Genomic DNA, 15291 nt, shown 5'->3' with positions numbered 1-15291 from the left:
TTTGAGCATCTTTAAGCTAGGCATTTAAAAATCTTTGGCTAGCATATCTGCCATCAGAGGTTTTTCAAGGACAGTTTCTGTTTCATTTTTTTATTTCTCCTTTAAAGGCCATACTTCTCTGTATGCTTAGGGTTTTTTTTTCTGTATGTTATGTTTCGGTATGCTTAGGGTGTGTTTTGTTTGTTTTTTTGCTAAAAACTGGTTATTCGAATCTAAAATAATGTGGTAATTTTGGAAATCAGATTTTCCCCCTTCCCCAGTGTCTGCTATTTTTTATTATTGTTTTTTTTGGGGGTATTATAGGCTGTTCTGATGAGGATCATGAGCCTGAAGTAAAAACGTATGGTCTTCTCTGAGACTTACTGGGTATACAGTCTTTCTAATTTCCCCTGTATGTATAGTTGTTTTTTAATCTCCTAGTCTTTTAATGTTGGGCTCGCAAAAGGGGGAAAAGTGAGAAATAAAGGGGGGGGAGGGCATAGGCCCTTTAAATCCCCTTGAGGTTTCTTCAGCTAGAGTGGGAGGGCTTACAATGGAGAAGAGCTGACAGCAATGACTACCCTTCTCTGTGTCTGTACCTCTTGGATCTGAAGCAGCAATCAGAGTGCAAGGTCCCAGCATTTGGAGGACAGAGTCCTCTAGCCCAGCCTGGTTCCTGCAAGCTATGTTTAAGCTGCTCAAAGAAGAAGTAACTGCTGCCTGCCATGTGGCTGGGGGTGGAGTGTGGTGGGAAGGGTGGCTGAACTGCTGCCTGCCATGTGGCTGGGGGTGGAGTGTGGTGGGAAGGGTGGCTGTCACTGTGCTCAGAGCTGAAATTAACCACAGTGTACTGTCCAGGTCTTCCCCCTGGAAGTTGCAAGCCTTCAATAGCCTCCAGAGTTCCAAAAGAGTTCCCTCAGACGCCACCAGTGCCATTATTTCAGTGGGGAGACCAGTTCTGCCCGTGCTTCCTGCTCTACCGTCTCCTCAGAATCCTCTATCTGTGCATGGGTTTTTTGTGCTTTGGGGACATACCTTCAGGGTGAGAAGCTAGAAATGGGATTGCTGGATCAGAAGATAAAGACATACATAATCGAGTTAAGATATTGCCGAATTGCCCTCCGTGGAGCTTGTAAAATTTTGCATTCTTACTAGCAATGTATGAAAGTACCTGTTTCCTCACAGCTTCACCGACAGTATGTTGTCAAGCTTTTGAGTTTTTGCCAATCTGGGGTAAGTAGTGATATCTTAATGTAGAAATAAAGTAAAGCCTAAGGAGAGAAAACAGTATGTACAAAGAACTGACCTGGCTTTCTAGTTAAATAAAGTGAATTAAATACGTGTTTCTCTTCCCTCCTAAAACCCACTAAAATGGGAATAAAGAAAAAGAACTTAAGAGGAAGGTGCTTCTTCAGTTCTGATACTGTGCAGTTTTTCGTTTGTTTAAAGGTCAGTTGAATATCTTTTTGGTGAAATACTGGTTTAAAACTTTTGCCCATTTTTCTAACTGGTATTTGATTTTCCACAGTTTTTAAGAATTTTTTTTTTTTTTAACTTTTTACTGATAAATTTTTAGAGCACTTTTAGTTCACAACAAAATTTAAAAGGAAAGTATAGGAGTTCACATATAACCCTTATCCCTACACATATGCAACCTCCCCAACTATCAACATCCTGTATCAGAGTGATACATTTGCTACAATTAATGAGCCTAGATTGACCCATCATTAATACCCAAGGTCCGTAGTTTATTTTAGGGTTCATCTTGCTGTAGTACATTCTGTTGGTTTGGAAAAATGTGTAATGGTATATATCTACAATACATAATAGTTTCACTGCTATAAAAATACTCTATACTTCACCTATTTATCCTTCCCTTTCCTCCAACCCCTGACAACCACTGATCTTTTTCTTCATAGTTTTTTTTTTTTCCAGAATGTCATATAGTTGGAATCGTATAGTGTGTAGCCTTTTTAGATTGGCTTTATGTATTAAGGATATTGTCCTTTTGTAATACATGTTTAAATATTTTTGTCTTTTGGATTTGCTTCTGCTGTGTTGTGTTTTAACCATGCAAAATTTTTTCTTTTATTGCATTATGTTTATGAGCGAGGCCCTGAAAAGCTGATTGGAAGCTTTTTGTTTAAGGCTGAGGCTTATCCACAGACAAGGGTCTTGATGTTTTATTCTGTGGGACCTTTTGATTTAAGAGAAGAATCTACCAGTTTCTTGGTAAAGAGAGTAAAGGAAATTGGCAGACGGGGCCTTTTCTGTACATAGTTTTTTTTTTGTTTTTTTTTTTTTTAAGATTTATTTATTTGACAGAGAGAGCAAGAGAGACAGTAAGAGAGGGAACACAAGCAGGGGGAGTGGGAGAGGGAGAAGCATGCTTCCCGCCAAGCAGGCAGCCCGATGTGGGAGTCAATCCCAGGACCCCGGGACCATGACCCGAGCCAAAGGCAGATGCTTAACGACTGAGCCAACCAGGCGCCCCTGTACATAGATCTTTTATTCCTGTGTTTTCTTCCCTTCCCATTGCTGTGCCTGGGGTCCTCAAGTCACTCTATTTTGGGTCTTTTATTTTATAGTTAGCCTTCATTCTCCTGCTATAGTTGGGGAACTGTAGTTTCTTGTAGTTGCTATATGTCATGGATTGAGGATCTAGGGGTTTTTTTTTTTTTTTTTTTTTTCCAGTCTGAATCAATCTAGATTTTAACCTCATGCCTCACCATTGTCTTGGGAAGTCACTTGGAGGTATAGATTTTGGAGTCCTTTGAGAATTAGGTAGTGAGAATTGATTGACTTCCGCAGGCACTTGGGATATCTGTTTTCTCATCTGCTGTCTCCTTTCAAGTTCTTCATCTTATTTTTATTTTATTCTCATTTCAGTGGATTTTAGATGGGAGGAGAAAGAAACACATTAATTTATTGTATTTAACTAGAAATCCAGGTGGTTCTTTGCACAAAGTTTTCTCTCGTTTGGCTCTGCTTTGTGAGCAGTTGGATAGCTCTCAGTAGTTCACAGTATTGTACTTTGATAATTTAGAGTTTATGTGCCTGTACTCAGATGATTCTGATCAATAGTTAGAAAATTGGTTGCCTCTTTCCCTCTTTTATGTCCTTTTTAACTTAAAGGGAAGAATTTTTTTTTACAATTCCAAGCAAAAGATTGTTGGTTGGTCCTTGAAATATGAATGCTACTTGAGAGTCTCAGTCTTCTCCCCATTTGACTTAAATTTCCTTATATTGGTATTTGGGGATTATAGCTAGTTTATAGTTTCATTTTAAATGAATTTCCTCTTTCTTCATTTTCATTTTGGTGGTTTTCAAGAAGGGGAAGTAAACATACCTTTTTTCCTTTCTTTTAAAATGCATTTACTACAATGTCAAAACAGTGTTCAAAATCATACCGGGATTAAGTACCCATGCCAGAACCTTTTCCTGATTTGTATAAAGTTCTGCATGAAGTGTGATTCTAGTCTGACACATTTGGTCACAGTGAGTTTCAAGTCCCAGTGAATGGAGGAGAGCGCCTCTAAGAACACACGTGTGCTGGAAGTATAGAGCTGTCAGACTCAGAGGCAGCGTTAGGGACTGGTTTCTTTCACTAACCTTCTTACTAGCTTTTATCTCTCACGGCACTTCCGCTCCTCTCTGCACGTCTGCTCCTCGATCTCCATGCAAACCATTTTCCTCTGCTGGCCATTAGTTTCCAAGTTCAGCTTGCAGAGCCGCTGGTCTCTCTCTGACCTGCAGGTGCCCTTTCTGCCTCAGCTCTTTACAGCTGACAAGTGTACTCTCTTGCTGTTTCTTGTCATATTTCCAAGAAAAACAGATTGGCCCAGACCATCTTTTTGTGCCACTTCTGGTTTGTTGTTCCTAGCCAAACTATAAATTGGCTATCTTGAATCAGGTGTCCAGTGCTGCTCCATCTGCTTCGGGATATCAGAGAGGGAGAAGTAGGGCAGCAGGGCAACCGCAAGAAACCATAGATAGGACAGGTCCCCTGGTAAGTGAGGGAGTAGGATAGAGCTGAATATATAGCCTATTCTCTCCTTCACTATACCACTTTATTTTTAATAGACTACGTGAGGCAAATAGTACAGATTGAATATTGTAGGAAACTAATATTTAAGTGTCAGAGTTGACTGGGAAATCTGCCCTGTTTGATGCCATTTTTGGTTTGCATTGTGACTTTCGTAGTATAGTGTGAGAGAAAGATCACTACTGGAAGACAGGAGTCTTAGCTTTTAGACCTGATTTTGCCAATTTCAGAATAATTTTTATTTTTTATTTTTATTTTTTTTTATTTTTTTTTTTTTTATTTAAAATTTTTTTTTTTAAGATTTTATTTATTTATTTGAGAGAGAGAGAATGAGAGACAGAGAGCATGACAGGGAGGAGGGTCAGAGGGAGAAGCAGACTCCCCGCCGAGCAGGGAGCCCGATGCGGGACTCGATCCCGGGACTCCAGGATCATGACCTGAGCCGAAGGCAGTCGCTTAACCGACTGAGCCACCCAGGCGCCCCATTTCAGAATAATTTTTAAAAGACCAATGGAATAGAATAGTTTCTAAGGTACTGTCTAGCTGTAAAACCTTGTGACTCAGATTGTGCCCTACTAAGCTGGGAAGGGTAATTTCCACAAATTCAGAAGTTCAGGTTCATGTAAAAAATTAGAAGAATGATTGGACCCATACGTTAGAAAAAGATATGGGAGTTTTGTAGTGAGCCTAATTCTTCTCATTTGTACTTGTTTCATTTGAAGTGGGATGGTCTTTGTAAATTAATTGAAGTCAGTTATTATAGCTACAAAACTCTTTTTGCAACCTAACTTGCAATTAAGTAGTGTATTACTGTAAGTATAATGTTGAAATTTGAAATGCTTTTTGTCTTTGATGCTTTTTTAAAAAATGGAATTGGCTATTCAGAATAATTGAGTAAAATGGGTTTCTTTTACTTTTTAGGATTTAAGTGCCCCGTATGCTCAAAATTTGTACCTTCAGATGAAATGGATTTGCATCTTGTGATGTGTTTAACAAAGCCAAGAATAACCTATAATGGTAAGTCCAGTGCTTTAAAATGCTATTTTAAATTAGAATTACCTTAGATTTTATGAATTTTATGTTTCAGGTAAAATTTAAAAGGCAGGGAACCCTGGAGCTAACTGGTGTTTTAGTTAGGTCTGGTGCTTTGGCTTTACCATTCTTTCCTGACCACAATCTCCAGACATTTAAAATCTTAGGGCAGATTTTTCAGTATAGCCTTGGTACATTTTGAAATAGATTGAAAAAAAATCATACAGTTCATTCCTGGCTTTTTTCAAAATTTCATAAATAGACAAATTTCAAAAGTCTACAAGGAGTTTCAGGGATTTTTCAAATGTAATACTTGGTTTGAAATAGGAAGTAGGAATAGGAGCAGGAAGAGACCAGTAAACAGTGAAGCCAATTGAAAGGTTGACTTCATTCAACAAATGTCTTTTTTTTCTTTAAAGGTTTTATTTATTTGAGAGTGCATGATTTAGGGAAGGGGCAGAGGGCGGGGAGAGGGACAGGCAGCCTCCATGCTGAGCGTGGAGCCCCATGCCGGGAGATCATGACTCCGGCAAAACCCAAGAGTTGGTCACTTAACCCACAGAGCCACCCAGGCACCCTTCAGTAAATGTCTTTTGAGAACCTGTGGAGTATGAGGTGTAGTGTTAGGAACTTGGGATACAGCAGTGAATAAAACAGATGGATCCTACAGCCGAGCATCAGCCGGAGATTAATCAATGTAGTAGCACTCAGTTAAGAATTTGAGATTTCTCCCCGGCTTACAAAAATGCTGGGGTGGGGAGTAGCTTTAATATTGACATAAACATTTTACCCTGACTAGCTTTTTTGCAAACTGATATAGGAATCTCTCTCTAATAGAGTAGTGCTTTAGCCACACTGTCATAGTAGTGACAGTAGAACTTTTTTTTCCCATTTATTTCCCAATGAATAAGTAAAAGGAGATTGTAGCAATTCCTTTGAATAGTAAATGTACCTGTTGATTAAATCCAAACCTTTTTGCATTGTGAAATTGAATTAGGTACTTTGCATAATATAATTGAAATTCAATTACTTAAAAAATAAAAAAACATTCTCAGGCTCAAAATTTGAGGTAAAAGTGATGGGGCTTGTTTCTCATTTGTATTCCATTATCTCATTACTCTCCATAATAATTATGTTTATTGCAAGTGTCTTAAAAATAAAAACCCTTAAATGTTAAGAGTCTAGCCTTGAATTTTGAAGGCACAAATGTTAATTCCTTGACTCTCTATTTGCACATAGCCTTAGTATTCTGTACATTTACTTTTTGTGTGATATATGTATGCTGCAGTCTTTATGAATGTTGATATTTAGCAGTTTTTAATTTCCTGATTTAACTGTGCTCAAGTCAAAGTTTTTTTTACTAGCTCACATATTTGGTGTCTTGAAGATATCTTTAGGAACCAATATGTAACCTTCTGCTTGGGGATAGTGTTCTTAAAAAGGAACCCACAGGCCCAAAATGGTGTCACTTAGGTCAAGGCACCAAGTCAGTAAAACCTAACTGCAGTTTTAGCCCCCCTCCCCCACCCCAAAATGTAACCTTTAACCAGTCAACATGAGAATTTCCTGGTCAGCACTAGGAAATCTGATAGATCCCTTCAGTTCCCCTTAGAAGGGTGACCTTGCCTAAAACAATGGATTCTTCGCTAATAATTTTCTTTTTTCCACCCCCTCTCTACCTTTAAAAACCTTTCCTTTCTTGTAGCCCTTTGGAGCTCCCATCTACTTGCTAGACAGGATGCTGCCTAATTCATGAATTGATTAATAAAGGCAGTTAGATCTTTAAAATTTACTCAAGTTGAATTTTTGTTATTGAACACTGTAAACCAAGAATTTAGGTCTTAAATATTCAGTTGTCTTCCAATTCAGTAGTAAACTTAATGAGAAGAGCAAATAAAGTTGCAAATATTTTTAAGAATGGCTACCTACTTTATGGTAGGTAGATCTGAAACTTTTTAATTTGTTAAATACATATTAACTATAAACATTCGAAACAAGCAGCCAAAACAGCTTCTTCATAAAAATTATATGTGGCTCTTGAAATTTTAAAAATGGGACAGTGGCGGGGCGCCTGGGTGGCTCAGTCGTTAAGCGTCTGCCTTTGGCCCAGGTCATGATCCCAGGGTCCTGGGATCGAGCCCTGCATCTGGCTCCCTGCTCCACGGGAGGCCTGCTTCTCCCTCTCCCACTCCCCCTGCTTGTGTTCCCTCTCTCGCTGTGTATCTCTCTGTCAAATAAATAAATAAAATCTTTAAAAAAAAAAAAAAATGGGGCAGTGGCCAGCTGTGGTAAAAGAAGGTTGTTTCGATGGGCTGATTTAGGTTAGAGAGTGGTGGCTGATGGGCAGTATGCCTCCCCGTTAGTCTGGGAATTCTTAGACCAGGCTGTTTTGAGGGCAGAACCCTGTAGGGAGGGAAAAAATAATCGTTCTATCCTTCTGAGTTCTTGGCTGAGACCTCTAATAAAAGACAGATTAATAAGAGAAAAACCAACAAAAGTTCAACATGCTTAAGTCTTGTATACATGGGTGATACCCTGGGAGAAGGGAGCAAATCTCTGAGATGGTTTAGAATGTGGGTTTAAATACCTTCTTCCGCTAAAGACAAATAAAGTGAGGGTGGTGTTGGGAGCAGCTAGTTATGGGAGGTTACTAGGAAAATCATGGTAAACAAGGGGTTTATTATGCATATTTAAGTCCAGGTGCCTTCTCCACTGATAAGATTCTCTTGTAATAGTCTCTTATGATTTAGAGTCATCCTTTTCTTCCTGGTGCTGAAAGGGAGACACTCTTACAAACGAGATTTCCTTCATAAATGTAAATTACCCTTACAAAAGGATAACGTTTACTGTGTTTTCAGAGCTTCTCCTGGCTCTGTTGTTTTTCATTCTCTTAAAATAATCCTTATACCAAAGAGGCTTATTTTGTGGTAGCATATTCTGTTACCCTTCAGTCTCCCAAATCTCATCAATCATTACTACAAAGTTTAGAGCAAGTTGAGTCAGAGAATCTCTGAAACGGAATCATTTCAGTCACCTGGACTTCTTATAACTTCATATTTGAATTCCTAAAAATTGATTCTATAGAGAGAGAGAGATGCATCAGAGAGATGAGGCCTCTAAATTGTGTTGATAGTCAGATGAGAATTTTATTAAGCATGGTGCTTATTTTACCTTTTACAGCCTTTCCTAAACTAGCTAGAACTGAAATTTTGAAGTTTATTTGTTAAATGTATATTAATTTAACTGTGTAAATATTCACAGCAAGGAGATTAGTTGGGCTTGTTTTTCAGGCTGGATATATTTATAGTCAAACTCTCTTATTTTATTTTATTATGTTATGTTAATCACCTTACATTACATCATTAGTTTTTGATGTAGTGTTCCATGATTCATTGTTTGTGTATAGTCAAACTCTAGAATAGAATGAATTTCAGAAATTTAAATATAAACTGGTGATTCAGAGTTTCAGATTTATACTCACAGAGATGTTACTCTAAATGTTGGTTTGGTTTCCAGACTAGCTCACTGTGATTTTTTTTTTTTTCTTTAACCTGTAATACTATATGCAAATACTCAAGTCTTGGTAACTGAAGAAGAAAATTGGCTAGGTGGAAGCTCTCAGGGTTGAGGCAGCTGGCTCGGCAGAGGTTCAGGTAGGAGGCCCAAGGCAGTCTGGCAGGGAATGATTCAGAATGATGTGAGTGGTTATCTACTGCAGGTGGTGTTTTGGCAGGATAGAAAAAAATTCATAGTGCCACAGTGAGTGTTCATCTATATGATTGCCCTTAAGTCAGGGCCTGTCTGTTGCATGATCACTGAGTGTGCCGTGCGGGTTAAGAAAGAACACATGAGACATTTTACTATGCAACTCAGAGTAAGGTTATTTAAGTAGTACGGGGACAGGACCTGCGGGCAGAAAGAGCTGCACTCTGCAGTGTGAAGCTGGTGGGCAGATGTTTAGTGCTCAAGGGGGAGGGAGCTTGCAGGGAGTATTAGATCATAAATGTTCTCTTCAAATTTCTGCTCATAAAACTACTTTCACAAGATTTCTCTGGTGCTTATCATTCAGCTTGATATTAACTATGTGTGACATATACAAGCAGTCATGAGACCCTTTAAGAATGTAGCAACCAGTCCATATTTGATCCTTATCGGAACTATGCAGGCTGTAGACCAGCCTTGTGGGCTAAAGGTGAACATTTTTCTGCTTCTTTCTGTCATCACTGCCTATTTCATATACTTTACCCTTTTCTGTGTGCTTCATTGTTTAGTTTATGGACCTAATAATTGTTGTATAGTCTGTGAACTTAATATAAATTTTGTGGGCATAGAGTCTTTCTTCATTTCTTTTGTTCCTCATTTTCTAAAGTGTTTCAGATCCAAAACCAAAAGATGAAATAAATATTGTTAGCAAATTCTTACTCTTCATTTTATTGGTCTTTAAAGTTCACTAGATGATAGCTTGTTTTGTGTCCTATAAATTTCAGTTTTTATTTTAGTTCGCAGGAGTGCAATTGAGGGCGGTCAGGTTCGTATTTAAAGAAATCTTTGCTTCATTGGCAATTGGTACTGTGTGTGTGCATGTGTACCTGGAGGACATGTGACTTAAGAGTTGTTTATTATACTTATCAGTGAATCAAAGCAGAGCTTTTCAGAATCATCGGGAATAAACCTGACTCTGTGGACAGAGTAAGATGTGACTATTACTCTGTCAAAGTAAACAAATTTGAAGAAAGATTGAGTCACTTGGAAGGGAACTCATTTTGTAATGGAAGTGAGGAAAAAGGCTCCCACCTTCTGTGCAGTCTGCCGGAGAATGTAATGTACAGACTCACTCAGATGTTGAAGATACATTGCACCAGGCATTTAGACTTGGATTCCCGTGTGTACAAGCAGACTTCTAGTGGCCTGGCTTTCCCTGTAAGAAAAAATGTACTTTTTCCTTCTATAGATACTGTGGCTTTCCAGATGGTTGTGGTTCTCATTCTAAGTTATAAACTTGCTCTTTGCATTTTCTTGGTTTTAAGACCCCCTCCACATGTTTTAATCTTTCTGAATACAGGATGCTTTCTGAACATGGCATATCTCTTATAATTGAGGCTAAAAAAAATTTGCCAGCCATGAAGCAGGATTTTAAATAAGGAGGTAGTTATCATTGTCTGAGTTTGTGTAAACTGCCTTTTGTGGAGTTTCTGTTATATGTGATTTGACATCTCTGTTCATTTATTTGCCTTGATGGTTACTGTGGTTGAGTTTTAACTTAAATGTGGATTCCTAATAGTTTTAAATGACTTTGTAAAGATTACATTATTATAGGACAGCATTGAAGTAAAGTCATTATTTTTGTCCCATAAATTGTCAGGCAATGCAGTGAAATTGAAGGCAGTAGAAAGTATCCCTTATACTGTATACTGTATTACAGAAATTTCAAAATAGATGATATCCTAGAAGAGGCTGGCAGATCAAAAGCACAACTGTTCTAAAACCCTGAAATATACCAGAGGACTCTGTTCTTAATAGGGCCTGCTTCAGATTCTATAGGGATTCCTATAGAAAAATACAGTCACCATCTATTAAAGGTGAATCTGAGATGAAAAATTAAAAATATACAAGGAGTGAGAGCAGATGTGATTAGAATTACCACCCCCAAGAACTTTGGAACTATAAATTTATTTTCAAATCATTACAGTGGTAAGAGGATGAAGAGGAAATAAGTAAAAAAAAAAAAGACATGGTGAATTAGAAATTGAACCCTTTAGACTTCTGTCATTGAAATTAAAATCGCAACAAATAGATTAAACAGCAAATTAGATAGAACGTAAGGAGAATTAATGAGGTATAAGATGGGTCTGAGGAAATTAAGCAGAGTGTAACAACGGTGGAGAATATGAGAGAGGTACATGGTATGGAGCCTGGGACAAGAGCATCTACCATATATAAAATAATCTCAGAAAAAGAGATGGAGTTGAGTTCTGGTTTCTAGCTCCACATGTAAGAAATCTCAGAAAAAGAGATGGAGTTGACTTCTGGTTTCTAGCTCCACATGTAAGAAATTTGGAAGTAGCCACTCTGTCCTAACAACAAGTAAAAAGCTGAACAGACTGAGAAACCAATAACTTTTCTTGAATTCATAAGAGATGGGAGGACACAGGGCAAACTGCCCCCTCTCCCTTGGTAATTGCAGAGACCAGTCTCTCAGGTTTAGCAGAGACTCAAGAGTGGGAACCACTGCAGGAAACCATTGCCAGGGTAGATAAACCTGAACTGTAATTGATGAGTTGCTGGAGGCTCAGTGCAGACAAGTCTGAGGGTTTAAAACTCCAGGGAGACCTAGTCACACTGGGGCCCCCACAGTTTTGTAAGATTGTCCTCCAGGAGTTTGACCAGGGTTCCCATTATAAATATGGCTGCTTCTGGTAAGGGGAGGGGGAGAGGGACAATTTTGAAATATACGAGAGGACTCTGTTCTTAATAGGGCCTGCTTCAGAGAAACTAGTTAACCAGAGCCTGTCTGACCTGGGAGAAGGGAAATACTCAACTCCAGCCCACTCTAGCCATCCTGGTCCACCTAGTGAGGGAGGAAAAAACCTGAGAAATACTTATCAAGTTTACAGTCCAAAGGCATGGGCTCACTAAAGTCCCTTTAGTGGGACAAAAGGTACAACATATGTATGATGGGAAATGGAATTGGCAGAGGCAATGTTTGAAGGGAAATGGCAGAGAACCTTCTAGAATTGCTGAAAGACAGGAATTCTCCGATTTTCAGGAGCATTATAATGCCAAGTGGTATAAATAAAAATAAAATCATACCGAAGGATACCGTAAACCAAGTACCGAATGAAAAGAGAAAAATGTTAAAGTAACCTGAAAAATATTTTACTTTGTTCCACTTGTGTTAGCATTTCTAAAATGCTTTTTGTTTTGTGTAGTAATTTAAAATTTAGTATGTGTTCTCGTTATAAAGGCAATGGATCAAGCATGGTCATACAAGAAACTTAAACATTGTTACAGTCTTATCCATTGTATGCCATTATGAAAATTGTATGCCTATAAGACACTAAATTCGGTTTTACTGCCCTACTTTTAATACGTAGCTGCTCAAAAGCAGCACCAATTCGCATTTAAAATAGTATTAAGAACAGCAGTACTTTGAACAAAGTACTAACTTTGAGTTCAGCTTGCTGAGTTCAGATCCTTATTTTACCACTTAATAGCTATGCCACCTTGGTCTTGTTTTTCTCTCCCAGAAACTTAGAACTAGAAGTAGTGCCTCTAATAGCTTTATTACAAGAATTAAGTGAGAAATCATGCATAGTCTTTGTAGTAGTGAGTGCTAAGTAAACAAGACTTGTTCTTACTAAGAGATACTACCTTTGACTTGGAGTAGGTGCCTAACATGCTAACAAATCTGCAATTCCTTTGATATTTTATTTTAAAAGCCCATAGTTATTTAATTTCAAATTAGATGTCTGAAGGTCTTGCACAGCAGTAATAGTTGTATAAGATACGGAGAAGCAGTGTGTGTGTGGGGGGGTAATTCGACTATGCGCTCTCATATGATACGACAACTTAAAGCTGCAATTTAATTAAAAAAATACTTCCTGCTTTTTATGAGCAACTTGGTGGCCTACACGGCTAAAATCTGAAGTCTGATTTTGACAGGCAGATTGCTTAATCTTGTGGAAGCCTAGATCCTTTCATCCTCCCTATTAATAGAAGTACTGTGGAAAGTACAGTGACTACACGTGGATAACTGTTTCTCTGGAGATACATTCTTTCTTTCAAAGGAGATATGTAGAATAGAAATTGAACTAAAATACATAGTTCAGTGAGAAGGAAGTTCTGATAGATTTCTAAAGCATGATGTAGGTTTCAGGTTCCATTTCTGATTTCATTAATAAAATTTCAGGATGAGGACATTTCTTTTTTTTTTTTTTTTCAAAGATTTTATTTATTTATTTGAGAGAGAGAGAATGAGAGAGAGCACATGAGAGGGGGGAGGGTCAGAGGGAGAAGCAGGCTCCCTGCCAAGCAGGGAGCCCGATGCGGGACTCGATCCTGGGACTCCAGGATCATGACCTGAGCCGAAGGCAGTCGCTTAACCAACTGAGCCACCCAGGCGCCCGAGGACATTTCTTTATTTACCAATTCCTGATTTGTCTCATTTTGTAGATCTTTCATATCATTTATCAGTCTTGGCTCTTTTGTGTTCTCCTTATCCTTGCATCACTTTCATAATGTTCATTTTTAAAAAAAATCATTCTAACATTCAAAGTAAGGTTTCCTGATTTTAAGAAATCCAAAGAAACACAACAGAGACCCTAAAAAGACCAAGTGAACCGACAATATTTGTCCTCAAACGGAAAAAGGTTTTGTTCCCTGGTCACTGTTCTTGTTTTGGTTAAGATGTGTGGTATTGACAGTCTTATTTTCAAGGAATTCTAATATGAATACAGTGCATTTCCAAAGTTCTCTCATTTTTTTGTGGTTTCCCTCTATAAGAGCAAAGCTAGGGTTCAGCCCATGTCTGTCAACAGTTTTGCCCTTGCACAAAATATTTTATATGTATAGAAAAGTGTATAGTAAAAGATGATCTGTTCTAGACCTTGAAAGGATTAGTAAGGTTTGGAGAGAAACGGAGGGCCTGTTGAGGATTAACAACTAGGCCGGTTTGGGGCAAGGGAAAACAGTAAGAGAATCGAAGATGAGGCCTTATAAAGAAGTTTTTAAAATGAATTGTTTCAAACTTGGATCTTTCATATGCAAAAATGTTTGTAAAGAAAATAATTTCTTTAAAGACCAGTTTAGAGAATGGTGTGGTACTTGATGTGGAAGTGGTTGGATGAAGCACTTGGAGGAGAAAGAGAGCCATGTCAGAGGCATTACAAAGAGAGGATGAGTTGGGCTTAGTGAGTCTAGAAAGGGGAGTGGGAGGAGTATTGGTTCCAAAGCTCCCCAGAGTTTCCCAGCTGTGATATGAAAGTGCTCTGCTATGCATAGGGCAGGAAGAGACCAGGGAGAGGCCAGAGACCAAAGGAAGAGACAGACCAGTCCAAATTGGTAGGTGACAGCTTTTTTTTTTTTTTTAATATTTACTTAAGTAATCTCTCCACCCAAAGTGGGGCTCGAAATCACAACCACGAGATCAAAAGTCACAAGCTCCTTCAACTGAGCCAGCCAGGCAGTCTGGTTGGTGACAGTTTTTGTAAGTAAGGGAATTTACATACGAGGCTTATCTTGGGCAGCAGCAATACTGGTAGATCCCTGCCTGCCAAATCTTAAGATTATGTAGAGCCCTAACTAGGTTTAGTCGCATATATTGTCCAGATGTTCTCAATACCACATAACTGTCTCAAGGCTGTATCCTTGAGGCAGCTTCTGGGAGTGGGGAAAGGAAGCAGAATGCGAATTTTAAGGACAGAGGACGGGGTGAGGAGCCTCCAGATTGCCTGGGTCCAGCTAGTGAGTCAGCCTGAAGTTATAATAAGCTTCTCCAACAAGGAGTCTCAGGTGACTCGAGGGTTAGCAGTAGAGTGACTCAATTTGGGGTAAAGAGATAGTTAAGAGAGTACCTGGTTCCTCTAAACAAAATGCCAGGGATGTTGAATCTTTGCAAAATGTGAAAATTATGAAATGTGATTTCCCCCCCCCACAAGGGAGGAGTAAGGATTTTGCAGAGAGTCACTGAATATTTTGTTGAGTTCAAGAAAGATTTTAGGGAGGACTATTGAAGAAATGCTTGTGAATAGTTTTTCAGTGACCATTTATTACTTGAATAACTTTTTTTTTTTTTAAATGCTTTTTCTTCCGCTCTTTAAGTCACAGTAGCCCTGATAATTCAGAATACTTCCCTGGATTGGCCTTGAGTAGCATCTCCCCAGCCACTGAGTGGTTTGGTTTCAGGGAAGGCAATATTAGCACAGTGGCTCTGCATTTTGGGGGGATTGTAGTTAACTCTCAACACTTTACGTGTATTAAGGTAATATAACAATAAAAGCCATAACGGATATATTCTAGATAGTCCTATTCCTTTGCCATCTAAATATTTATAAGATTTATGATTTGCTTGGTTTCTTCCATTTTCTGCTAGACTGATTTGGGATCTCCACGCTTCTTGACCTCTCAGCACCTCCTAGATTATTGTTACGTGGGTGTCCTTTATACCTTAATCTCCTTAAACTGTACTCCTTAGCATTTACCTCAGTTTGAGATTTAGTATATATCTATAAAGAGTT

General features: G+C 38.5%; 1 protein-coding gene across 1 annotated transcript in view; it reads left to right on the top strand.

Moving 5' to 3' along the window:
* The window catches only part of ZNRF2 (zinc and ring finger 2), a 104048-nt gene that overhangs the window by 45826 nt on the left and 42931 nt on the right, over positions 1–15291 (top strand). The window contains exon 2 of the mRNA XM_045864497.3: positions 4946–5041. Within this exon, the coding sequence (XP_045720453.1) occupies positions 4946–5041 (96 nt within the window). The remainder of the gene's footprint in view (positions 1–4945; positions 5042–15291) is intronic.

The sequence above is a fragment of the Mirounga angustirostris genome, unplaced genomic scaffold, assembly GCF_029215605.1.
Source record: "Mirounga angustirostris isolate CCGP_5_RB_7025 unplaced genomic scaffold, mMirAng1.0.hap1 SCAF_12, whole genome shotgun sequence".
NCBI lineage: Eukaryota > Metazoa > Chordata > Mammalia > Carnivora > Phocidae > Mirounga > Mirounga angustirostris.
Note: the sequence above shows the minus strand (reverse complement) of the source record. Positions and strands in the feature narration are given on the sequence as shown.